Source organism: Toxorhynchites rutilus, chromosome 3 (assembly GCF_029784135.1).
Source record: "Toxorhynchites rutilus septentrionalis strain SRP chromosome 3, ASM2978413v1, whole genome shotgun sequence".
NCBI classification, from domain to species: domain Eukaryota; kingdom Metazoa; phylum Arthropoda; class Insecta; order Diptera; family Culicidae; genus Toxorhynchites; species Toxorhynchites rutilus.
This window is the reverse complement of record NC_073746.1, coordinates 154,178,300-154,205,432: the sequence shown is the minus strand read 5'-3', so window position 1 is coordinate 154,205,432 and position 27,133 is coordinate 154,178,300. Positions and strand designations below refer to the sequence as shown.

At 38.1% G+C, this 27,133-nt stretch overlaps 1 protein-coding gene across 3 annotated transcripts in view; it reads right to left on the bottom strand.

Annotated features, from left to right (window-relative positions):
• Positions 1-2,421: 2,421 nt before the first annotated feature.
• The window catches only part of LOC129780457 (protein Gawky-like), a 52,172-nt gene continuing 27,460 nt past the window's right edge, over positions 2,422-27,133 (bottom strand). For 2 of the 3 annotated variants that reach the window (XM_055788754.1, XM_055788756.1), the window contains 8 exons: positions 26,207-26,397; positions 22,457-26,122; positions 17,420-17,782; positions 16,871-17,358; positions 16,674-16,812; positions 16,155-16,616; positions 15,750-16,095; positions 2,422-15,682 (listed from right to left, as the gene is read on the bottom strand). In XM_055788754.1, coding sequence (XP_055644729.1) covers positions 15,540-15,682; positions 15,750-16,095; positions 16,155-16,616; positions 16,674-16,812; positions 16,871-17,358; positions 17,420-17,782; positions 22,457-24,976 — 4,461 coding nt within the window. In that variant the 5' untranslated portion in view covers positions 24,977-26,122; positions 26,207-26,397 and the 3' untranslated portion in view covers positions 2,422-15,539. Of the gene's footprint in view, positions 15,683-15,749; positions 16,096-16,154; positions 16,617-16,673; positions 16,813-16,870; positions 17,359-17,419; positions 17,783-22,456; positions 26,149-26,206; positions 26,398-27,133 lie in introns of all 3 variants that reach the window. The other variant, XM_055788755.1, reaches the window with a different exon arrangement.

The following is a 27,133-nucleotide window of genomic DNA, read 5'->3' as shown; positions in this document are numbered from 1 at the left end:
CCCCAATGCTCTATCGATTTCTGCTCCTCCCCCAAAATCAATTGCTACGGCGTGTTATACTTTTTGTTATTTTGAACAACTCTTTGTTCTTGCTTCTTTGTGTAAATTTAGAATTTAAATCTTTTTCTTGGCTTTTCTTCACGCAAGTAACTCTTGATGGATCTCATGTTAATGCTAAATTGTAAGGAATTTCTTTTTCCACTTTTGGTACTTAAGCTATGTCATAATGTTCTTTGACTGTATTCACAATACATTTTCTTTCAATTTCCCTAAAATATACGATGAATTTAGTTTAAAAATGTCTACCCTTGGTAATCACTACTTTTAAAAAAGTGTACTGTTTTTTTCTCAATTAGTAATTATCTCATTTATGAACACCATGCCAAACACAGTTATTTTCGTCAATGTTAAGTATTCGCTGATACCCCACAACTTCTATCGGTTCCTAATACCTGTAGAACCAATATATTCTTGTTTCCATTTGTTTGATTAACGGCCGTGCTTTCCACGGCTTTTCCGACACTGCTCTTCGCTACACTCGTCACTTTTATACAATCGATTACCTATGCTCAATATTATTGCATTTCTCCAGCACTAGTTCTATAAATTTGAGATAAGTATTTTCATCCTGTCATACTCGATAATAAACAGCGTTTCATTGTGTCTTGTACTAATAATCATTCTCCTATATATTTTACGTTTTCTGATGAACATCTTTGATATAATAGTTGTTGTGTTCCACTTCCTTCTTTTGGTAGTCATAATCATTAAGGCTAAACTCGAGCAGTTTTCATTTCCTGCCCTTTTGTGTTTGTTTGTTGTGGGTTTATGTTTGTGATAAATACTGTTTAAAAGTTTTAGGTGGATTTGCTTTTTCATAAATGTTATATCTCTTTGTCTCACTTGCGCCAAATCGGCGGTCATTTGGATTTGTGTAGAGTTCTGTGCGTATCAACCAGACGTTTGTGCGCGTATTTCGTCATGGCCCGCACTACTTCCCAGTACTAGCGACTTCTAGCAGCGCTACCTTTTCGTGTAATAGCGACAATGAGGCAGAAAAGAAGCGTTTCTCTCGTTTCCTGCAGTAAACTTTCGATTAGTGGTACGTACGTACATCATCAGCGCTAGTATGTCGATTTTTGTTCGCTAAGCTAACTCTGCCATCTTGATTCACATTTTGATTTTATTCATTACACAATCGTCGTAGCCTCTATAATCAAGATTGATTACTATCTGACTCACCATTACGGTGTTCCAATATAATATGTAGTTTACATTGCTAGTTTTATTACTACTGTTATGTTTCGTCCTCCCATTATCGCATTAATTCTCTAATTCCAGCTAATAAATTATTGATTTATCTCGTCATTAATTTTGTTTAAAAGCAAATTAACCTTAGTCGTAACTATATATTTCTTTAGCACCATATTCTCAATCAACGATATTATGGCAATTTGTTAACGTATAATGTCCATCTACGTTGGCGGAGGGGTTGCTTCCACTTGTTATCAATGTATTTTTGTGTTTTTGCTTATCGCTCGCACCATTGAAAAGAATTTGGATTCTTATTCTCACAATTGGCTCCACTTCCACTTATTTCATATTACCTGGCAACAATGGTTGCACAGTTATTCTCTTCGTCTCAGATACGGTATGTATTATTTTTTTTTCGAAAAGAGACTGTAGTCTCACATGGAATTTAATTTAATTCTTCGATTGACAGGTACTATTTTCAATGTTCTTCAGGATCCTACAAGAATGCGACATTTCCTTGCATCGTCAATTTGGCTACGATATGAACTAGCGGTTCGTTTCATTCGAAATTTGTGCGACTTTCGCTGTACGCTTGGTAACAGGCAACGAGGATTCGATTCGGTCAGCAGACGTAAAACCTATTTATGCTGTGAATATATTTATGTATAATCCGATCCTTTGCCGTTGCGAGACTGTGATTAGTGCATCGTACCTTTTCCGTTTAATAAGAAGTTATATATTCTTCGTCCGATTGATTGGAATTAGGATCATTGTTTTCACGTATCCCTTCACTTTGTCTCCAGAGGCAGCTATGACCAAAAAAAAACTGCGATGAAGGGGCAAATGCCACCAAAACGGCTGGAAAGACCCTAAAACGGATACCTATGACTTTGTTTGGCCCTCCTGATCGCAACTCTGTGGACTATTGTGCATGAGACGGTATGGAGCAACACATCAATCACATTGCATGTCCTGCAAGCCTATGGTCACATGTCCTTCCAATGTTGCTCACGATGATTTCATGATTTCAATAAAATGTATTCGCATTCTCTGTCCTGTTTTCAATTGCCCCCCAAAAGTGTCAAAGTTATTTCGCACAACTCGTAGATATACATAAAGTAACTGATCTAAAGTAAATCAATTTTGCCACTCTTCATTTTTTTTAAAAAATTACACACGGTAATCCGCTACAGAAAAAAGCAACAAATGTTTTATGGAGTAAATCCCACAAAACTACCTATAAAAATATTTTGATTTTTTGTTGATTCGTTCTTCAGCATACTGTTTTTGACAGATGGCGCGTGATTCGTGATTCATTATGGAAATACTTACAAACGAACAACAATTTAAAAAAATCAATGATCTGTAAATCATTCAATTTTATTATCAAAATCAATGCTCTTTTAAGAGCATTTTTTTTTTATTTTTAAGATGAGAACAACGTTACTGTCAATGGTGATCGCTATCGTGCAATGATTTCCAACATTTTATTGCCCAAAATACACGAGCTCAATTTGGTCGACAGCAAATGAAACGATGGACCTATTGCGCAATGAACTTGATAAGCAATTCATCTCTCATTTTGGATCAGTGACGCAACAGGACTACTTTTTGTGGGGGTATGTCAAATCTCTTGTTTACACCGATAAACCAGCATCGATTCAAGCACTAGAAGACGACTGCGCACGTGTTATCGGTGAGATACCAACCGATATGCTCGACAAGTAACTCAACATTTGACTTGAGATATCACCAAAACGTAGTCGTGGCCAACAGTGCATGAAGTAATCTGTACGAAAAACATCCATCTAACACAAACACCTTTCAATTTATTCCACATCTTTGATTTTGACTAAAATTATGACACCATTTTGCAAATTATTTGCTTAACAAAAGTAAGACAAGACCCGACGATAGACGGATCACTTTCGAATCATTTTTCGCTCATATATGGTGTTGATACCGACAGGGTGCGCTAATAAAAAATGCGAAAAATGCGAAATACTTCTCCATACTAGTACAGCATTTGTATAATATAAATGCCGTATCAATATAAGAGCAATATGAGCGAACGAAACAAGAGACACATTGGATTGGATTTGGATTGAAGAGACTTTAAATTCTGAGAGTTCATTCATCTCTTGCCCTTGGAGGGCGGGAAATTCAACTGAAGGGAAACTAATGACCAATTTATCGTTCTGCAAATAAGCACGCATTGAAACTTTTCGCATTTATGCTCTCCTTTTTACTCTTAGAAAACACTTTTACACCAACAATGAGGTGTAATATTATCAAGCATTTATGTAACAGCACAAATGGCTATGTGGATAGCGTATTCGTGTAAAACAGCCTTGCATTCCAGCCGGATTTGGGTACAATCCTAAGCTGTCGTTCAATCTGAGAGAAAGAGATGTCTGCTCCCATACATACAAACATTTGAAAGCTTTTGAAAAAAGTGCTTTTATCTATCCCTGAAGGGTGAAATGAACACAAACACGAAAAAGCATGTTTCTGCCGAATATTAAATGTTTTCTGTCAACGCTAGTTTGGGTGTATGGTCCTGTTTTAGGTCAACTGTATGGAAGTTCCACAACCCCAGAAAGATCCTTTAAGTACTGTTGAATTGAAAAACTACGGTTAATTGACAATTCAAAAAGTAACATTAGATGATAAACTTATCAGGAAATGATTCGTTCATCATATTTCAGCAGCATTTGCGTCAATTTCATGACTATATATACCACCTTGTACCTTGTACCGTGTACCAAAAGGGCTCAATTGAGGAACAAGAATCCAAAATAGATTGCTCCAATGAGGAGATTTTGCAGGACCGGGCACATCTTGACAGATGCTTGTAGTACTCGACGTTTGGATCAGGAGTGAATCACCCCAATAGAGACATGAAACGAAAAACGGATACAAGAATGGATACCAAAATCATGCAGGAAGTAAGAAAAACGCCGAAGATCACCCTTACGATCACCGATCACCCTGTTCTACGGCGCAAAATATAGTTTGAAAAGCAAGCTTGTTCGGAAGTTGTCATTCATAATCAAAGCCAATCAAGCCAAAAGGCTGAAGTTTGTTCAGAAGAATGCAAATAATCCGATACAGTATTGGAGAAAGATTGTGTGAACTGATTGGCCCAAGTTTGAACATTCTAATAAGAAAAGTTTGTGACGTAAACCGGGAGAGGTAGTTCAGGAAGGCAACCATGACTGTGTGACTGTGTGATTTCACCACTTTCTGCCTAACACGGCCAAGACGAGCTACAATGCCCTTAACCAGAGATGCCATCACCCGCTTCTAAATGCCACTTGTATGGGAAATGAAGTTGTGATAAAGAGTCCGAAAATGGATAATCGGACCATTAGTACAATACCAAGTACAATTGGGGGAGGACTGAATAGACTGAGAGGTGAACAACCAAAATCAAAAAGTGAAAAAAGACTTGAAAAGAAACCTTCTTTATTTAGCTGTATTATAGCGACCTTCAACCTTTTGACTGGTCCGTCACTCGGACCACGGCTTTACTTCCATTCCAAAGGAAGAATGGTGGTTGTGGTTACAAATGAGGAATTGCACGAAAAGCGATCGCACAAAAACAGGTTTGTCTGTAGTTTCATTTCGCATGCGGAAGGACACTATTCAACTGAAAGTTTCATCCGTTTCATTTCAGCAAAATGGATTGTCCCAGACCGTCTCCCAACAAAGTAACATTGAAAGAGGCACAGGAAAGCATAACAGTCACGCTTGCCACTACACCACCGGCGCCAGCAACTTTTAATCATGCTAGTCTACTGCACAACCTTTCGCCTCGCCGTTTTCATTAGTTTCAGTGAATACGTTGCGAATACAACTTCCATTTCGATATGGGCATGCACGAAGAAGAAAATTTTTAAATTTTAATTAACGTCAAATGAGAACTGCAGTATACTGAGGCAGCGTGAACAAGGTGCTGCATGAAATGCAGTAGGTTCATTTTTGGGTGATGGTTCGTCAATGAGAGTCTGGCTCACGATAATGAATCAGAGACTTTCAACGTGTAAGGACATATACAAGAAACAACCAGCTGGTCAGCCTTTTCTAACGTTTTTCTAAGTTGTTTTTCACAAACTGCAACAGAATTATGTATTCTTATTTTCCTCGATCACTGTCACAGCCTCTTCAATTTGGCAAGGTTATTCGTGCTTAATACTTCCCGCTGATAAGCAATTATAGTAATTATCGTCACTGTTAGGGAACACATATCATCTCTCAGCTGATAAAAAAAAATATTTTAAATAAGTAGGATTTGCTTCCAGAACTGATGGCGGTAATGTTTTCTCCAAATTGTCTTGCATTCAATCCGCGAATTTAGATCCAAAGGAAGGTGCGATCACAGAAAGTACGTTCGTTCTAGATATTCGCCATTGGTTTGTGTGAAACGGGAATCTTTCGACCATCTTTAAGCGTTTGTAACTAACTTAACTTTGTATGGGTTTGTGTTTCTATGCTACACTCTAAGTTTGTGTGAATAATCAATGAGCCGAGGACGTTTCGCAGCCACCGCGAAGAATATATTACAAATTGGAATTCAAGAGCTTTCTCTCTCGTGTATTGTGTACAGCGCAAGCCCTCAAAATGATTTTAGCTAGGATTACGATTTTTCACTTTAAGGCGAACGAAAACATTAATAAATATAGTCGTAAAAAATCTACAGAAGACTTGAATCGGTATGATAATGATTTACATGATTCATCATTCTTTTCTTTTTATTTTTGGTTATGTAGGAAGTTCAAAGACAAAATGCATCTTGGAGTAAACGTTTAGATGTTAGATTAGAGCTAAATACTGAAAACTAAAATCAACGTTGCAATGGCGTGATATGTGAGTATACTTTTTTTTTAATTTCTCATCTTTCTACCGATGCTGCCAGGGCTCTATTCATTTATCCCGCAATTTACTTTTTTCCAGTTCTAGGCACGACAAATACACGATATATTGATTTATAAAATATGTAATTGTTTTTTTTGTTCAATTTTCATCGGAAATTCTTTGGTTTATCTTTTTTCCACAATTTTTGATTATATATGGGAGGCCGGTTGTGTACCAGGATTCATTCAAATGATTTTACATAGTTGGCGTTGTTGCTTTTGTTTGTTTTTAATATTGTTTCATCAACAGTTTAATGATTTGCTCAGTGTAATGCTTATTAGTAGTATCATTCGTTGTAGTGTGACTGAAATTCATATTGTTTTCTTTACGGAACCTATGTGCTAAGAGTTGTGAACAATCAATGTAGTACGTATTATGCTATGCTCATGTTGTTTAGTTTGTAAATACACTTACAGAAATTTGAGAGTATCTCTTATTAACGAATCAGGAGGTATCAACATTTGATTTGTTTTTTTTTCCTCGCATACACAGAAAATGGATGCTTTTAGGTTTCGTTGTAATTTTATACCACACATCAAAATGGGGAAAGGACTAGACGTTGTTTTGCTATGCTCAAAACAGTTCTGCTGGGATAACTTAAGTACAAATGGTATCTACTAGTTCGGAAGAGCACCTACGATTTGCATTTTTTGTTGTTTTTGTCACTGCCGACAAACTTCTATAGGTCATGAGATTATACAAGGAATTCTTAGAACATTTAAATTTGAAGAAAGGATCTTTATAAATTCTTTACGTGCAAAATGTCCGATTGTCTCGAATGTCAACCTTAATGTCAATTATATTGGACCATACATTTAACACCCATGATTTAACACGTTGAGCCCTGGATTGTTCTTGCTGCGCTTTCCATTCAGTCCGCATCAAGAGTACAGTAGAACCCCGACTATCCGCGGAATAGTCGAGCTAGGTCACCGCGTATAACGAAAATCGCGGATAACGCAATGAAAGGTTAAAAATGAGGTGTGAACATGAAAAAAAGATGTTTTAGCATAAGAACTATGTTTCATCAATACAGAAAGCATTACAATATCCATCTGTAAGGTCGTGTACACCAATATTCAGATAATGTGAAAGTCATGACCAAAACAAAAGCGCAAGACCCTACCACTCAATGGCAAATTTCGGGAATGTTTGTAGAATTACTAGGCCACTCGCTTTCGCGGAAAATCGAGGTTCTACTGTATTTGCACAATACTAGTGTCGGTCCCCGCTCCCAAAGATATTTATTGTATAAAAACATCACATATCGTAAAACATCCAAAAACAAACTATGTTCTTTTTTATTTCTGGACTGACGAGTCGAAGTTTGAAAACTTCAATCGAAAACGACGAATGAGTGTGCGGAGAAATCCAGATCAAGTGTTACAAGATCAACGTCTTCAGCATACGGTGACACAAGGTGGTGGAATCATTACGTTGTGGGGCTGCTCTGCATGGTTTGAAGCTGACTTGGTCTGAATCAAAGGAATAATGACAGCTGATGCCATCGACATCGATCAGTGAAATCCGTAACAAAAACTGGAGTGGAGAAGGACTTTCTTTTAAAGCAGGACAATGATTAGAAGCATACCAAGCCTTTTTACAAAACACACACTTCACAGCCTTGTTGCGAGCCTGGAATACTATTGTCTTTCATTTCTGTTCTGGGGTGTAAGCTAAAAAAAATTGGAAACGAGAGCGTTACATTCGGGGTGTAAGGTAAGCGTTAAGACATCTTTGCCGACTGAAGGATGATAATCATTCGATAAATAAAATATGTACGAGTGATGTTTATTGATCCAAATTGATCAAAGAACGTGTTTCGATAGCTCAGAAACTGCTTTGGAAGTAAACTATTGAAATCACAAAAACATATAAATATAGGTACTTGCTTGAAAAATCATCTCATGCGTGATTGGTAAGCGGTTGATGCACGTCGTCGACTGGCAGCAAAAGCCTTACAAATATTCCCCCGATTCTGTATTTCGATCGACTCGGCAAACCCCATTCCGTGTTTTGTTCGAGGTGTTTTTCACTTCAAACATCTTTCGTTTGTGCTGTTTTGTTTTCGAACATCTTACGAGCAAAACGATCGAAATAGGAAATCTCGAACTCGATCGAATTATCACTTTCGAACAAAACGTAAAATCCGTCAGAATGTGTACGGAGCAAGCATAGTGCAGAGCTTGCACTGACGCGCGAAAGCAAAGTAGAAGAGAAATGTTAACTAAACGCGTGTAAAAGTAATTTTGTCACCCATGTAATTCTAATCCTGCTTCAGACAGCGAGCAGCCAACTCCGACACATGGAGATTTTCTCCGAAGTCGGAGAATCGATAGTGTAGTTTTCTTCAATCCGGTGGAGGCTCAATGAAAACATAGGATGAACCGCGTCGTTTTTCATACCGTTTGGTAGAGTATGTTTGTGTATGATTGAATCACACGTGAGCATTGTTAATTTTATGCGTTGTCAAAAGTAGATAGATAATGGCTGGGGCGGCGGAACAAATATAGAATCGCCTGTGTCTAGGAAAAGAGACGCATACTGAGTGCGCTACATGCATTGATAATAAGGACACAAATCTCGTTTATTCATGTATCGTGTATTGTTCAACTGCTTATACAAAACCACACAAACCCATCGGTTCTTTTCAAGGACATAGAAACTTTCTGATAAAGTCTCATTCCAAAATTTCGATGATTCTAAAATAATGTCCTAACTAATGAAAAGCGAAATAATTTTTATTAATTCTTTTTTCCCGGAAGAGAGCTTATGTAAATTAAAAAGTGTGTTCGGAATAATTGGTGGTGATGATGATAATTAAATTTTTTTTACCTCAAACTTTTTCAGGTCGTTCGAATCTAGGCTTGAAAAAGGTCAACTAGGAAAACTAAACAAAACTCTTATTGGTGTCTTTTTTCCGAACAATCATTCGTGAATTCGAACATTGTTTCCGGGTTCAAAGTGACGTCAAAGTACAACGTATTTCAAGCCTGATGTGAAGAAAGTGTTAATCAGCGGTGAGTGATGTGTTCTTCGATGGAAAACTGAAGATCCTTAAAATGTTGTTTGTCTTCGCCGGCAATAGTTTCGTAATCCTACGATAACAATGCGATCGTGTGTTGTGCATCACGCTACTAGTTTCATTCCTCCAATTCGCTGGAAAACATGAGGTTAAGAACAACAGGATTCAATCACCTCTATTCTACATTTCGGTCGACTCGAAATATTTCAATCGACTTGATAAAATTCTATTCAAGTTGTTGCTGCTTCTCTTCGAACATCAAATGGGCAAAACGTTCGAAATAGGGAATGCGAAATTAAAACTCGAACGAAATTATGTTTTCAAATGAAATGCAAATCCGGCGGAATGCAGAATCGGGGTGAATACATGTTGCATCCACAGCGTTTATACAGTATTTATTGCTATGAAACAGAAACATAACCATTTCAGAGATTTAAAGTCGCATATGCTATCATAGTTCCCATAGTTCTGATGATTTTTTTTTGATGCGGTTCACTGAAGCCCAATTACGAAGAGCAACTACGACACAAGCATAAGCTCTGAAAATTATGCCCCGATGACCTAGGTTTTTCATACGTAACAGCTCAGTATGAAAGCTCTCATCCTCATATACAGCCATTCCATGCCAAACCGATATAGTGGTTCTCAGATTTTCGTCAAAAGTTCTAATTTTGTTCTTTATCGCAAAATATTAGACCCGTATTTTTTATTTTTTCGTTCGGTGGATTTTTCCATTTCCATTTTAGGGTGGTCCGAAAAATCAATTTTTTCGACTTCTTCCCAAAAATGACTTTTTTTTAAATTCATAACTTTCGAACCACCGAACTGATTTAGATGGTCGACATAACAAATTGAAGCCAATAAGCTACCCTTTTATTAAAAAATATTGAAATTGCAAGTAAAATTGATTTTATTTTCGTAATTATTGATTGTAGTCGTTTTTTATTGTTTTCATGGAATTTTTCCCTCTTTTTTCCACTACAAAAATCATAACTTTTGAACTACTGAACTGATTCAGATGATCAACATATCAAATTGAAGCTTATGAAGCGTTATGAGTTCTTTGAAAAAATATTACTTTTGCGATAAATTTCAAATCAAAGAAGGTTAGCTTATTGGCTTCAATTTAATATGTCAATCATCTAAATCGGTTCAGTAGTTCAAAAGTTATGATTTTTGTAGTGGAAAAAAGAGGGAAAAATTCTTTTTTCGAACTATCGGTTAACTTTGAAAAGTTATATCTCGAAAACGAAAATAATATAATGTAATGTAAAAAATCCTCAGCTTTCAAGAAAAAATATAAAAAAATATAGCGCCCTCTAGTCCGAAGCCATGAAAACAATAAAAAACGACTACAATCAATAATTACGAAAATAAAATCAATTTTACTTGCAATTTCAATATTTTTTAATAAAAGGGTAGCTTATTGGCTTCAATTTGTTATGTCGATTTCTGTTTGTTTTCTGTTTCAAGTAAAAATTTAAAAAAATGTAGCGCCTTCTAGTCCAAAGCCATGAAAACAATAAAAAACGACTACAATCAATAATTACGAAAAAAAATCCTTTTTTTTTTGCAGGCTAAATATGTTTTAATAAGAGGCTAGCTTATTGGCTTCTATTTGATATGTCGATCAACTTAATAGGTTTTAAGTGGTTCGAAAGTTACGAATTTTTGAAAAAAGTCATTGCTGGAAAAAAGTGGAAAAATTGAATTTTCGGACCACCCTAAAATGGAAATGGTCACCCTAACGTAAAAATAAAAAAAAATACGGGTCTAATATTTTGCGGTAAAGAAAAAAACTACTACTTTTCATGGAAATCTGAGAACCACTATATCGGTTTGGCATGGAATGGCTGTGTATGAAGTTCAAGTTCCTGAATCTCAATATACTAAAAATGTGTTTTAATTGGCCATCTAGTCTAACATGTCACATGTCAAAGCTACCACTTTGCACCGAAATTCATGACCTAAGAAAGTCTGAAGCACTGGCAAACACTACGAAAAAAAATGCAAATTGTTCACTGTAACCACTCACTCGTGATCATAAATTTTACAAGGAAAATACAAAATAAACTAATATAAACAACTTCTGTTTGACACAACCCTAGTGGAGTTTTGAAGATAAAATGACGTTATTGGCTATCTACGATCGATATTGAAACGTTAACAATCTGTGAAAGTGAAACACTTGGGTCTATAGTAGTAAAATCAAGGATAACAAAGCAGAATATTATAGGATTGCCACTAACAATAAATACTTATCGCCGAAGTAAACAAAATCTGCGCATTCTCACGGTAAATAAATGTGACACAATAGAAAACCATCTGCCTTTTCAAAATTCACTTACTAGTAAACAACATATTTTAGCAACATGATAATCTATAACCACGAGATAGTTTTAAGCGGAACTGCTAATAAGGATGTGTGGTGTAGTACTACGGGAAAATAACTTGTTTAATGTACCTGCACCATTTAGTTTCTAGAGTAATAGTTTACCTAGTGGATTGATTAGATTTCATCGGAAATGACTGGTCGGATTTAATTTTGGTTACCAAAAAAGAACGAGATAGCGACCCAAGAATATGGACGACCTACTTACTTCAAAACGTTTGACACATTAATACAATGCTGGCCGAAAATTTCTCTTTTCATGTTTGATTTTCTAACACACACTTTGCTAATGCTGTAACGCGCTTTGGTCAGCATTTGGAATATACATTTAGTTTCACGCAGCATTCTCACTATCCACTTAATACCAAATGACTAACATGATAAGTTTGTAGCATTTGAACATTCACTATACATTTACTTATACTTACATCCTACATCCTATTCTACAAGAAGTAGTAATCCAGGTTTTCTTGTACTGAGTAATAACTATATTAATGATTTTATTTAATTTTGAGAGCACCATTTATCATCAATTATCAATTATCATCAACGAATAAAGTAGCTGCTAGTAGCTCCTCGTTCGAAATGTTTATTTTTAATAGTGCTGCAGCGTGAGTCGTAAAATTGGGGATATAAAACCCAAAGAAAACAGTTTGGATTGTTGAATTCTAATTCTAAAAATTTCTAGTCAAACTTATTCTTCAATCACAGAGTATGAACGGATGGACCACGTGTCAGAGACAGAGCAACAGCTGCGGCGCTGCGTGGAAACTAAACTAACGTAAAGGTGATATTTTTCTAGCTGCGGACAACTTAATGTGAGAGTTTATTTTTGGTCACGGTCCAATTGCTCATATGTCCAATTTATTTGATAGTACTGAACGGCAGTCTGCGATGGCAATAGTTTACGTCATTTCGTTTGAATAGATCGTCCTATCCAGCAATCATTGACTAGAATTTAGAAGTTTCATCTACACTCCGCTACGTGATCCACCAATTCACAGTCTTCGTTTTAGTTCGAAACGTTGAGAAATCAATGGGAAATGATTAACCTCTCTTTATCGCGGTCATCAGGTAGCTCAGGTTTCAGATCTACTTTCTCTTATATCATGAATGCTAATTGTTATCTACCACCGATGTAAAAATTCACGTTTTTCACCGAACACTACAGAGAAGAGAAAAGTTAAAAAAGAGTAATGAATTCAGTCAATCAGTGATTCAATTTAAATATATGGTCGCTCATCGATTTCCCATTCGTTTTTGAATTGTTGTTATATTCTTGTTCCGCAGAGTTTCATGTTTCAGTTTTTGTAGTATATTGTGGAGAGATTGTATCTTGATTAGTTTGGCGACAAAATATTTTTGAGGCTACGTCTTGCTGACCATTCTCTCCATTTGCTAAAATAGTGTGTGTTTTTCCTAATATTGTCATGATTTTTTTCTTTGTTGCTCACATATAAAGTAGGTTCCGCCTAGTATGTGTTCCAAAGAGAAGCTGTACATGTTTTGCAGACGTATTTCAATGCTGCATTATGTCCTTTTACTATATCGACATGTTGATATCATTAGCTAACGGTTGTTAAATTCATACTGGGTTTTCAGTACTTATCGGTGACATATTTTTCTCCTTTTTGTTATATACGTCGATTTCACAGTAATCCTTACCGCTAAAACACTGACAAAGTTACCTTATAGTCTGGAGATTTAAATAGTTCCATTTATTGTGGTTGTTGTATATAAATATTTGTTTTTGTTGCCTTACGTACTAAAATGTTTATGTTTTCCAATTGAATCAACTGCTTATGTTGTATATATGTTACAAGTATCTTGCAAGACAAATGTGTTAATCTCACGCTGGCTCAACGATAAATTCATCGGTATCTTACATGCTATTTTGATAAATACTTATGTAATCCCTATTTCAAATGTGCTTAGTCTAATACACGTTCACTTGTTTTACGTTCAGTAAAAATATATACTTTTGATTCACATTCTTTATAGTAATTATTATTTTTTCGTTTACACTTAGCCGCGTACCTCACCCATTTTAATTGAAATATATATATAGAGAAAAATTGTAAAAATTAATGCTTCGATTAGTCACTTCTATGTGTATAGAGAGGAAGGGTAAAAACGAACAAAAACAATGATGCACTTTCACTTGTTCTAATATACTTTAAACACTAAAGGCTGTTGTTTGAGTGTTTGGTTTTCAACCAAGCGCTATATCACATGTTTGGCCAATGATTTTTTTGTCTTCAATTTTCTTTAGAAAAATAAATAACATATTTCCTTACAGACTAGAGCTTAATAGTAATTTTGTTCTGTGTGTTTATTATTATATTGCTTCAGTATTATTAGTGTTAGTAAGTAGCTATTTGTGAAAAGTGTACGGATGTTAAATTTGATTCGATACTTTCATCGATTGCAATATTGTTTGTCCTTACGATTAAGTTGGCTAGTTTTTTTACCATATACATAGCCGTCCCTACTGGTAACAAAATAATTTAAAATCATCCCACCCGTCCCAAATCTGCTGCTAACGTCTGTTTAAAGAAACAGAAGTGCGCCTCTGTTGTTTCTAGGTCATTTCTTCCGTGTAATATTACACATTGTGTAGGAAAATTGTTTGTATACTATCGCGTATATTCATTTCGTACAACGTGAATACAATATCATCTACCTTTGCTTTTGAAAAAAAATTACATATCTCCTGTCACAATTATTTGTCAGGTCAAGAACGAAAATAATGCGATACATTGACGAATGCGATGAAGAAAGCGATCATTTTATCACTTAAAACTAACAAACAACATCAATATAACAAAGATTGTGCCAGTTCCTCTACACAGCATGTAATATAATATGAAATGTATAGAAACAAGCAAAATTTATCCCCTCCCCAAACCTGCTTCTGTTTCTGCAGTTTCTTCATTGCGTTTGTCGTTCCCCTTATACAGATTGATAGATTATCAAACATGTATAGGCTCACAGTTTATTGGAATGCAATTTACGTTTAAAAATAAATCAGCAAAACAAATAATGAAGATGTTGGAGAACATTTCCTAAAGTAAAACAACATAATAATAAGATTAGGTCCTTATGGAACGTGCTGTCAAAGTGTGCAAGTACAATTGAGAGATGCGTCTCCCCCGTCTAGTTGATATGTATTCGTAAACTTAGAAATATGGTGACAATTGTAGGAAAAATTTCAGTTTTCAACAGCTCAAACGAATACTGCTAACATTGTTGCCCAAGCATGTGCTACTGTCTGGTTTCATTCCGTCAGCTAAATATCACAACCACAACTCGTGTTTCCGCACTCATACGGAAAATGGTGTGCTTATACATTTTGCGTTTGGCCCTTGCGGTTGGTTAATGGTTGGCCCCCTTTTTGAGATCGCTGTTATTGATTCCCTGTGCTTTATTTGACAATGTTCACGCTTTTTGGCGAGTAAATGCGACGGTGATAAACAAACGTGGAAAATCTGATCATAATTTTTTGATTTGTTACGTTTCTGTACTGAAGCGCGTTCGGCTACTTGCATTCCAAATAACAGATTCAATACACACGAGTAGGTAATAATTTAAATATACATATGAAACATAAAATGTTAACAAAAACAAAGTCAGGTAATGAAGACTTAATTACTACGTCATTGATGGACATTACACTAATCCCCTAAATTTTCCCATAGCAAGGAATAAAATTGTACAAAATATTTCTTCTGATTCGCTATAGTACAAATACTACTTCTGATGTTGTACATTTGTAGTGAAGATTTGCGTGTTTCTTACATCGTCTGTTTTTTTCCCTACACTAACAAACTTTCTACCAACAGTTAACAATAGTACGGATACACTTTTTTTTATTTAAATGAAAGTGTGTTTTTCCCTCATATGTCAAACACAATAATGACTGGGATTTACTCACGTTTCTCACTTTGTGACTCAATTCAACTCACCACCGAGCAAGTTCTCCGGCAGGAACGAGTTCAGATTAGACGGTGTTCCTCGCTCAGTTATTCCATCCAACGGTGCCCATGGGTTGGCACTAGCCCCGGAAGAAGGCCAACCAGAGCCCAATGTGTCGACTAGAAGAAGAAATAAAAATTCATTAGTTTCTCCCTCACCAAATCTAAATCTAAATCAGTAAATTACCCGCAGAGCGTCCGATCGATTGCTGGGAGCCAGCTGAACGCCACGGTTGTGTGTTGTTATTTTGATTTCCAATGCCACCTATTCCACTAGATCCAACATTGTTGTTATTGTTGCTAGCTCCTGGCACACCCAAATGCTGCAAAATTGTCTGAACTTCACTTTCGGTTGGTGATTCGGCACATATCGTTGTGTTGCCAAGCACACAATTGTTCAGAGCCTGTTGAGCCTTGCTAGCCTCCTCACGGAAAAGATACTTGCATAAAGCAATTCCGTGGTTCAAATAAAGATGGAAGCTCTGTAACGGTCCGTGTTGCATGCACAGCGTTCGTAGGGTTGAACCTTCGATCTGGAATTGATTCAAATATTATTCGTCTGTCATTTGCATTAATTCCGTGAAAACCGAACTTGTGCAGTGAGATTCTTTAGCAGAACCCACGTCGAATACCATCCTGGGCCTCCAGCTCCAGAAGATGTCCAGTTTCCACCATGTCCTCCAGGGCGTTGATTCCAACCGTTCGATACAAATCCACCAGCATTCTTGCCCGCCGACAAGCCCGGAGGGGGTCCACGAGGAGTTTTACCGGCGCCTGCACCCACTCCCGTCCCCCACAATTCGGAGTTACCATTGTCGGGCCAGGTATTTTTGCTCCCGCCGAGTTTGGAAATTGAACTAGAGAAGTTATTATTATTGGCATTGAAACTCCACGTTGATGATGATAGACCGATCGAATCAATCGGCGATGGTTTGCTACTTGTAGCAAACAAATCCGAATCTTTTGCCGTCCCAATAGATATCGATGCAATAGGACTGCGAGCAATACTCCCCGGTGTGATAGTGGGGTCTTCCTCAATCTTCATCTGGGTACCCTACGAGGAATAGATGATGTCACAATGAAAAAAATTGGTAAACATTTCGGTACTTACCTTCCATGGCTTTCCAGGTTCGAATTCTGGCACCAAATCGGTGTAAGTGTCTTGATTTGAAGGCCAATCTTTTCCAGTCGCATCTCCAGTCGCTTCGGGCCAACCATCTCCAATAGCTCCACGTCCGGTAGACCAAGTGCTATGAAAAAGAATAATTACAACATTTATCTACGCAGCAGAAAATAGAATCAACTCACTTATCTCCCTGTAGTCCACCCAAACTGCTCATAGTAGATCCTGCAGTAGACATCGTAGACTTGGCAGTCGTTCCAGGAGCACGTGAAAAATCTGTAAGATCGTGTCCATTGTCTTTTTCCATTACTGGAGACTTCCACACATTAAGACGTGATTGTTGACTGCTTGGTCCTCCTACATTGCCGCTTCCACCGCTAGGACCATGATGATAAGGACCATTTTGCTCCTTTCCTAAGCCCATCTCGGATAAACTGTTCTGGAGAGTGGTCAAATCGTTCGGCTCCCTATGAAAGTTACTACCAAGATGTCCAATATTCGAAGAATTGCCTGATTGTTGCTGTTGCTGCTGTTGCTTGACATAAATAGCCTGCTGTGCGGCAATTTGATTCTGCAAGCCCGCGATTTGCTGTTTTATCTTGGGAATCAACGTCATTTGATTGTTGGCCCCGGCACCACCACGTTGCAAACTATTCTGTGTGACCTGAAGTTGCTAAAAAAATTTAAGAATTTCATAAAATATGCGATCGTTATGCATGCTTTCGCGTTTTAACCTTGATGTTGTTCAATAGCTGGTTCAACAGGAACAACGTTTGTGGAGCCAGCGGTTGGTTGAGAATCTGGTGATTTAAATAACCGGCCTGGACTGCCATCTGGATCTGTTGCACCAGCATCCGCAACTGCTGGGTGGATGGCTGAGCTGAGGAGTTTTGTCCACCTGCGCTACCGCCCAATACACCACCTGCGCCATTCCCAGCATTATTGGGGCCTCCTTGATTGAATGGTCCTGGGGCTGACGGTGGTGCCTGGTTCAGGTAACTTTGCAACGGTTTGCTGAGACTATTCAAACCAGGTAGGTTTGGATTACCGCCACCCATACCGCCAGGCATGTTATTGTTCAGTCCGTTCTGGTTGTTCTAGTCACACAAAACAGTTCAAATGATAAAGAGTTTAAAGATAATGTTTCCATTGATGTTCGCTCTCTTGATATAATTTTTGGTCTTGTTTACTTTCCGTCATTATGTTCTCGTTTCAATAGTTGCAATCAACAAAATGTGGTTTTGAAATGTGCATTTCCAAATGGATACATGCTAACCATTCGACTAACTATAGCCAAATAAGGAGGATCTACTTTAGCGTCGAAACTAACATGAGGATGCCCTTGGAGGGGGAATTATACATAGTTTGTTGTGGTCTCAGGTTGTCGAAGATCCTTTTAATAAGCTGACTAATTTGGAATATGAAGTCATTGTCATACATAATTCTATTTATTTAGACATCATGGTTGCCCAAAGGTTAATCGGAACGATCGTCTGAAGAGTGCAATCTCTTCGGAAAATGTGTATTTGGAAAAAGTGAGGACTAAAACGAACAATGATTCACCGGATATCAACTGGAGCAAAAATCTTTGGCTTGAACGTGTAAAATACATCCAATATGATCTTTTAGGATTTGTAAATGTCCCCCAACATCCACTAATCCTAAACGATCTTCAACTGAGCACTTTAGAAAGCAGGACGAAAACTAAGGCTAACTTCAGTGTTTTCTTCAAATTGATTGAATTTATTCGCAGCGCATGAGAAAAGGTCGTCCAGAATCATTTGTGTTTAATGCCGATGGGTCTAAATTTGCTGTACACAGCCAACTTCTGTTTGACCCATCTGGTGTTACTTTATTTAAAACCATTTTGTATGGGTATCAATAACGAAAACCTTAGAATTCATTACCTATTTTTGTTTTTTGACGTGGGAGTAGGAGAGAAAATAATGAAAATAGTTTAACCTTTTTCAATTTATCGAGTACTAGCTGACCCGGCAAACTTCGTCCCGCCCAAAATTTGTTTTTTGTTATCAATACCTTCAAACATTCACGTTTTCCTATTATGAGCAAGCTCATGGGTCCAATCGCAGAACTGTTTATTGATTGGTCTTCTATTCGCTCCGTTGAATTTACCTTTTACTATAAAATTCCTAGTACTTCTACCAAAACTCATCATTATAATATCAGATTATTTTCAGACACAATTCTCGTTCAATATTTTTCAACCACTTGCAAATAACATGTTTCTCCGTTACATGGAATAAATGTGTTATACAAAAAATATGGTATAATAAGAACAGCCCTAAATCGACAACTCCGGCGATCCTTTTTTTTGGTATAGATAGAAGAAGATACAGGAAAGCGTTTCATCACATTAAAATCCAATTCCAGTTTCGAACAAAGATCAATTTTGCTAGCACAAACATCAAATGGACTAACAGCACTTGTCACTATGTAATTGTAGAACATATGGGAATTGGGAATGGGAATTTTTCCTAATTTCCCCTTTTTCCTTTAGAGTTTTCCGAAAATTTTCAATTGTCATGTTTGGTTGAAATATGTGTAATATTTCCGTTCCAGAGAAGGGAGGGGCGTCATACCACTATAGGAACATTTCTCATACCCAAAAACCCTCACATTCCAAATTGTGCTTGATTACTTCTCGAGTTATGCAGAAGATTGTGTTTCGTTTGTATGGCAGCCCACCCTTAGAGAGCGGGAGGAGTGTCTAACCACCATAGAAATATCTATTGCATTCTAAAACCTCCACATGCCACATTTGGTTTCGTTTGCTTGATTAATTTTCGAGTAATGCAGAAATTTGTGTTTCATATGTATGGCAGCACACCCCCCCCCCCCCTAAAGAGGGGGGTGGGGAGATACATTTATTATACCCTAAAACTTCCACATGCCAAGTTTTATTCCATTTGCTTGATTAATTCTAGAGTTATGCAAAAATTTGTGTTTCATTTGTATGGCAGCCCCCCCTTAAAGAGGGGGGTGGAGTGTCTAACCACCGTAAAAACACTTTTTTGTACCCTAATACCTCCAAATGCCAAATTTGGTTTCGTTTGCTTGTTAACTCTCGAGTAATGAAGAAATTTGTGTTTCATTTGTATGTTTCTATTTCGCAACCGTGTTGAATGGACATGCAAAAAAGTTCGCCTCAGAATATGCGCGAAGCAAGTTTAGTACTAACTAAAGAGTTATTTTAAAAATATCGATACAATCTAAAATAATACCCAAAGTAATATACAGCGAATTTATTTTGATATTTTTTGCTGGATGGGAGCCACAATTTATTGGTGCAATGATGATCATGTTTTGTATTATAGAGACTCTCATCTGGTCGTTAGCAGGATGATAAATGGGTTCTCCAGCGGTGAGAGATGCTTCCTTCGGTGCAAAACTGAAGGTAAAAATATGTTCTGCATTGGTTGCGTTTCGGTTCGGATATTTATTTCTGTTCTGAGGGTTATTTGGAGCTTTAATTTTGGGAGCGTTGAAAATGTAATTTCGCTATACTATATTTGTAATTTTCAAATAGCTAAACACGACTTGAATATATTCTAGGGTAAAAGATCATGGTTTGTCCGATTTAGGGTGTTTCCACGCAACTAGCGAATCGATTTTTCTTCATGAAAATCACACATAATCGATACAAGTTTGGGTTTGTTGAAAAGTCTCTAGTTGCTAATACTACCATAAGGCGTTGAAATTATTCAAATTTTTAAGTTTTTTAACGATTTTCCTCAAAGAGCAATTATGATCATGGTTTGTCCACCTCTGATCATGGTTTGTCCGGTTTTATTAATCACCATTTTTAAATGAAAAAAATCGAATTTTCAAGTAGATGTTACATTTATCATTGTTTGAGTTTACTGTCATCATATTGATCCATTCATAATTTAGGCTTTCTTCAGAATATTACCTTTTCTTGGGCATTTTAAAAGTGTTCACCTCAACACAGAGAAACTTTGTACCTGCTATGTGCGAAGGACACAATAAACAAACTGCAGCGCGCCAAGCGGTTGCCATAGAAATCATGTGGATAAAACATCGGACAACTCATGATCAGACTTGAGGTCATCGAAATGTGTTAATTTAGTGGTTGTAAATCTGATACAAATGGTGTGCAAGCATGATGTTTACAATATTTGTAAGTGTTATAATCCAGAAAAGGTCTGGCGATTGATTAAAAGTTAACTGAGTGGCACATTGACACCAATAGAAGGTGGATTTTATAATCTTTTAAAACATATGAATCCGTAAAAATATACTATAAAACTACTGTAAATCATAAAAAAGTCGATTATATTTGTATGTTTTAAAACATTCGAATACCTGATTTGAGACAGGTGCGCTGAATCAGATAATTCAAAAAAGTGGACAAACCATGAGAATATTTTCGACTGGACAAACCAAAATCATTCACCTTACATAAGATAAGATGAGGTGCTCCCGTGGCCGAGTGGTTAGCGTCATAACTAACATGCCGGATGTTCGGGTTCGATTCCCGTTCTGATCGGGGGAATTTTTCGTCAAAGAAATTTCCTCCGACTTGCACTGTGATCACGCGTATTCTAGAGCTTGCCACTCAGAATGCATTCAAGGCGTGTTATTTGGCATAGAAATCTCAACTAAGTACGGTAAAAATGACGCAAGTAATACTACTACGTTGGGACGGCGAAGTTCCTCTAGGGACGTTAGTGCCATTGAAGAAGACCTGGCTTACCGAGATAACCGCACAGAAAACTAAATCGACACCTTCTGCGTCAGCCGAAAGTTTAAAAAAGCCTTCTTGATGTCCGCAATAAGCGCAGTTCCAACAGTGAATTCTTCTTCTTTTTGGCTTTAAGAGGGTTTAAACTTTTCAGCATTTCGTTATCGGTGGGAAGGCTTGCACGTTCGAAGGTTGTCGGATCCAGAGATGAAAAGAACATACGTCGAACAACTTATATCCCGAGCCTCAGAACTACCAGTCAAATGAACAGTTGAAGAACAATAAAGTGCGCTACACATACAACGTCCCGTCACCGTGAAGTCAACGTAAAGGAATGAAATGTCAAATATTCTAGCATTTACATACACAATCACCGGCAACTTTGACGTCGGCAAAATAAGTCCAAGAGAATAGTTGACGGGACGGTGACGGCGACGCTGTATGTGTAGCGCACTTAAACGAGCAACGCCTTTGTTACTATGAGTGATAAAAATGTCGGCAAACTGCAAGACGGGAGTAGGAAATAGATGAAAAACTGGAGAGCCGTCGACGAACGGAGAGACGATGTATAAAATTATGAACAACCAACAAATTCATTGTAATCTTAAACTCGAGTCAACCGCTTGTAATCGGTTATGTATTATTGACGTCCACAGGCAAATGCAACGGAATTCCGACGTCGACATTCATTCAACCAAGACGGAAAGTGATGATTGGAAATTATAATGTATCCACTGTTTTGGGGTGAATGAGGTCCTTATGTCTTCTGGAAACGGGATGGTCGCGTCTATCTTCTGTGTTGCCATGAGAGCTGTATCACAGACTGTTCCATTCAAACCTCTCGGGGATAATACGTCTGACGTATTTTATCACCATTTTCTACAAAGCACAAAGCATGTACTCATGTCTGATGATCGGTTCGGTTCTTGTTTTTTAAGATACTTTAACCCAAAGGTCATTCGCTCCTGTCATGTCTAATGATACTTTGTAAAGAACATTTGTGTTCAATCGTCGAGAAACAAATATCTAAAACAAAATAGACACTCACCTGTGGAAACTGTGGGGATGGTCCGGTACTACCCCCACTAGGATAACGTCCACCGGAGAAGGGTGGATCGAAGCCACCCGGATGATCATCGTGGCGTCTCCAATCGAGCATATTATTTCCATTATTGCGCTGTAGCATTTCCATAGCTTCATCCAGGCTCATGTTGGCGGTTCGAAGCGCTTGCTCAATGTCATCTTTTTTAAAGCCCATTTCATACAGAATACGAAACTGTTTGCTGCTGCGGATAATATCTTGTGGATTATGCTTATTTGGCTTATTGGTACCTAAGCCAGAGCTCCAGTCTCCGCCTATCAAATCAGAAGTCTCTGGCCACACGTTGTTGCCACCGATGATTGGCTTCTTGTTGTTCCATGTGGATGGATTTCCTGGTCCGTCGTTCCACACAGGACCATTACCACCACCGCCACCACCCAACGATCCGGGTCCTTTATCTTCCCAGTTTGGACCATTTCCATCATCCCAAGATCCATTACGACTTGCCACCGGACCTCCATGGCCCCACATGTTCTCCGTTTTCATTTGATTACCAGGTCCACCCAGTCGTGGTCCACCCAATCCACTTGGACCTATAGGACCAGAGTTCCCACCTATTGGATTTCTAGAATTACGTACCATCGTATCAGGACCATTCGGTCGGGGAGGGTTTGAGGGTGCTCCCCACATTGTTGTTCCATCATCCATATTAGCCATATTTCTACGACTGGTTGGAGGGGACGCTTCATCCCAACCGGTTTGTGGTTTTGCTGGTGGAACATTCTGTGGTCCTCCACCTCCAACAGGCCATTGATTATTCCCGGTTGCATTCAACATAGGTGCCTGTGGTGGCATTTTATTGAGCGGAGTATTGGGCATAGGATGTTGATCCCACATACCAGATGAGCCGTTCAAACGTCCCGAAATACCACGCGGATCCCCACGGAACTCGCGGCTAGGTTCGATTGCACCAGGAGGGCGCATACTTCGCATATCAACGTTGCTCATTTCGATTTGGGGAGCAGGAATGTGTGGTGGTGGTGGAGCTGCGGTAGCACGGTTCTCCCAGTTGTTGCCAGGTGTTACCCCCACATTTCCAGTCCATTCAGGTTCCTTTTTCGGTGGTGCATTAGCCACATTCGGGGGCCACATGGAATTATTATTCTGATTCCAGCTAGGTTGTCCAGAAACAGGTGGTGCAGCGCCAGCTGCTGCTGAGCCTGTCCAAACACTACCTGTTTCTGTGTTACTATCGTCGTCTACTCCCCATGTGCCTCCAATATTGCTAGAAGGGCCCCAAGGTGTTTTCTGTGTGGGTTGCTGCGTCGGTTGGCCGCCATTGCGTAGATTCGTTTCCCATAATTCCGTTCCATTGTTAATGTTTATCCTTGCATCCTTGTTTACGGGTTCTGGCGAAACTGGAACGTCCCATTGTGTATCCTGATTGACATGTTGACAACCCCAGCCATCCTGGCTGAAAAGAGCCTCACGCATTGAATTTAAATGCTCTAGTTTTGATGAAGAGGTTTGTGCTGAAACACCAGACTGAGACACTAGCTGAGAATTACCACCCGCTGCAGCTAGCTGTTGTTGCTGCTGGTGTTGTGGTTGTTGTTGTTGCTGCTGTTGGGACGTCGGTTGTTGGTTCGTATTGCTCCCGGAATTATTCCCCGATGGCTGTTGATTTTGTTGTTGTTGTGGTGGTTGTTGTTGTTGTTGTGGCGGTGGTGGTTGTTGGAGGGGTGGTTTGTTAGGATTAACGATATGATTCCAGCTATTAGTGCTATTGTTGTTTGAAGCTAGAGAACCACCATTACTAACCGGCGGTGGCTGCATAGTTTTATTCAAATCGGGCCTTTGATTAGAATTCGGAGCTGAATTGCCCCATCCTTGTTGTTGCGAAGCAACAGCACCCCAAGAGCTAGTGTTCACATTGTTGGGCGGTGATCCCCAAGCGCTTGTACCATTGTTCAACGAACTTTCACCTCCACCGCAGAGACGCAAATAACGCGAAAAAAATCTTCCTGTAGCTTCTAATTGCCTTTGTCGTTCAGTTAATCTCAAAAGCTCGTCGAATGTAGTGTATACTGATGATTTTCGTTTATCGTTCGAGGCAACCGTATTTGTTGCTGGTGTATCATTTACCGCAATCAGTGCATCGGATGCGGTCGAATGGAGTTCGATCTTAACAGCTAAGTTTTGGTCATATGTTGTTTGTTGCTGACGATGTAGTAGAACATTTTTTTCTATACTAAGGTTATTGTTAAATTTAATCAGGTAATCAATAAAATCACATATCATATTCACAGTGTAATTATTATTATTCACTTTTTTCTCATTATGGCTGTTGTTTTTGTTGCTGCTGAAAACGATGACTTGTTTACGCGACTCGAGACTGGCGATCGCATGTGTTATTGCACCCATGGTGATGTTACGAAATAGATTCTTTCGCTTGTACTCAGATAGTTCTGCTTGCAATACTGTTATGATCGGTTGATTCATGCTGTATCCTTCACCCTGACACATATTCACATTTAGATCTAATGTTTTTCTAGCATTCTTATTCTCTTCTTAAAGCGTATTCAGACTTGTTCGTATCGGATTGAGTAATTGCAAAACATGCAGTGTATCCGCTTGGCTCCTTGGTTGTTACGCTACATTTTTCCCAAGAGCTGCACCCGTTTATATATTTTTTAAGTTTTTGGAATGTTTTCGAACCACTCAAACTGGTGTAATAGGAACAGTTCAGCTTCTCATGTTTAAGCACTTCTTTCTCGCCCACTTTACACTTCCCTATCAATTTGACAAAAAAAACTCACTCAGCAGAAACTAATTAGTTCTGTTACTATCATGCCACACAGATTCTACCAGAGCTTCACAAACGCTTTGTACGACACAGTGATAATTTTCACACTATTTTCAAAGTCACATTTTCAATATAAAAAAGGCTTCATTATCATTCACGTGTGCCTCTTGCTTCTATCAGTTCTCTTTCTTTCTTCAGATTACGCTTAAACCACAGATAAAAGCAGACAAAATGTTGATTACACTCAGTTGTTCACTGTTAGCTCGTATTATTTAGATTTTCTACGTTAGGCTTTGTTGATTATACACACATGTCGATTCAGTTTTTATTTTTCACATATACGTTGAATAGTAACTCTCACAGGAAATTATTTCATGCAGTGAAAATTATCTAATTTTTGAAAAAGATATAGATTCTTGGTGTCGTTACATCATGTGTAGCTTTTTCACGTGGGATGAATTTCGCGTTGCTTGATCACGCTTAACTAATTTTGCTTCGGCTCTGCCCGCACAAATTGCGTTTAAAACGTAAAATTATTCAAATATAGATAATATTGCATTTAATTTTATTTCATTGAAAACTGTGATTGTAGTTGATTTTCCCTAACATTCAACTCAGTCACTCATTTGGAAGATGACTATTTGCTGGCACAATTTTTCTCCGTTTGCTAGTGAGCACTTTAATTTTTATTTCGCTCTCAATACCACCCGAGATTTGTTAAGCCATCACTCGTGTAATCGTCTCTTCTGTAACTATATTGTTCTTCTGCATTCGGCGAGAAACTTTATCTCTAGCTCGTCGTATTAATTCACTAAACACTAGTTTCACAATTGGTTTGTTGGCCAGGGGGATGAAGCACCTTTTCCCTGCAAGAAAGATGAGATAGAAACAACTGTAAAGATTAATTCATTAAACATATCTAAGATTAGTTTTTTGTTTCTTATGCATACCTTAAAGGACGGAGTCAGATCCCCCAGAAGGATACTCGTTACTCAAGAATCGAGTAGTTATATCACAGATAAATCAGATGATAACAACGATGACTGGTTGTTGCTTTCCAATATGTGCAAAACAAGACCCTCTACGTTAGCTGAGCTTCAATTGATGATGGAACTTTTACGGCAAAATGGTTCCGAGCAGCCTGAAAAGGGAGTAATTTTAATACATTGGTTAGAAATTGCTTTGGAAAACGCTTTATTGTAGACGGCGACGAACTGGAGGCGGTGAACGAGTTCGTATACTTCGAATCGCTGATGACCATAGACAATGACACCAGCATGGAGATCTGGAGACGTATCTCGGGAGATCATGCTTGATGTGTTAGATGTGGCAGGAAAATACGATTTAATCAAATCTTCTTCAGATGGAGTATAATGCAGGCACAGGAATATTGAGTTGCAAAAGCTGCTCGGAGAACCTTCCATCGTAAACACCTCAAAAGTGGGATGGCTGCGGTGAACGGAACATATCATCAGGGTGCTGGATGCTAGTCACGTTAAAAAGATTCTCCCCAACAACCCGGACGACATCCGACGAAGAGGAGCACCGTTCGTTGGATGGCTTGATCAGGTTCAGGTTACTATGCCACCAAAGCAACTTTGGTTATTTGTTATGTCTTCGGAAAGCAACCAGATGATACCTTTAATTTTTAGCTATTTATTACCTTCTATTTCATTCAATTTTGTATAACTTTATAGGGAAATAATTCCAGTTTAAGCACCGTTTAAGCTCAACCTGCGACCCGGCAGGCTCTAATGGTTGCTCCATCTGATGTTACTTTATTTGAAACGATGTATTACAATAACGAAAACGTAAGAAATCATTCCCTTTTTTTGACGCCGAACTATGTATTTCAGTAATGGTGCCAAATCCGAGAA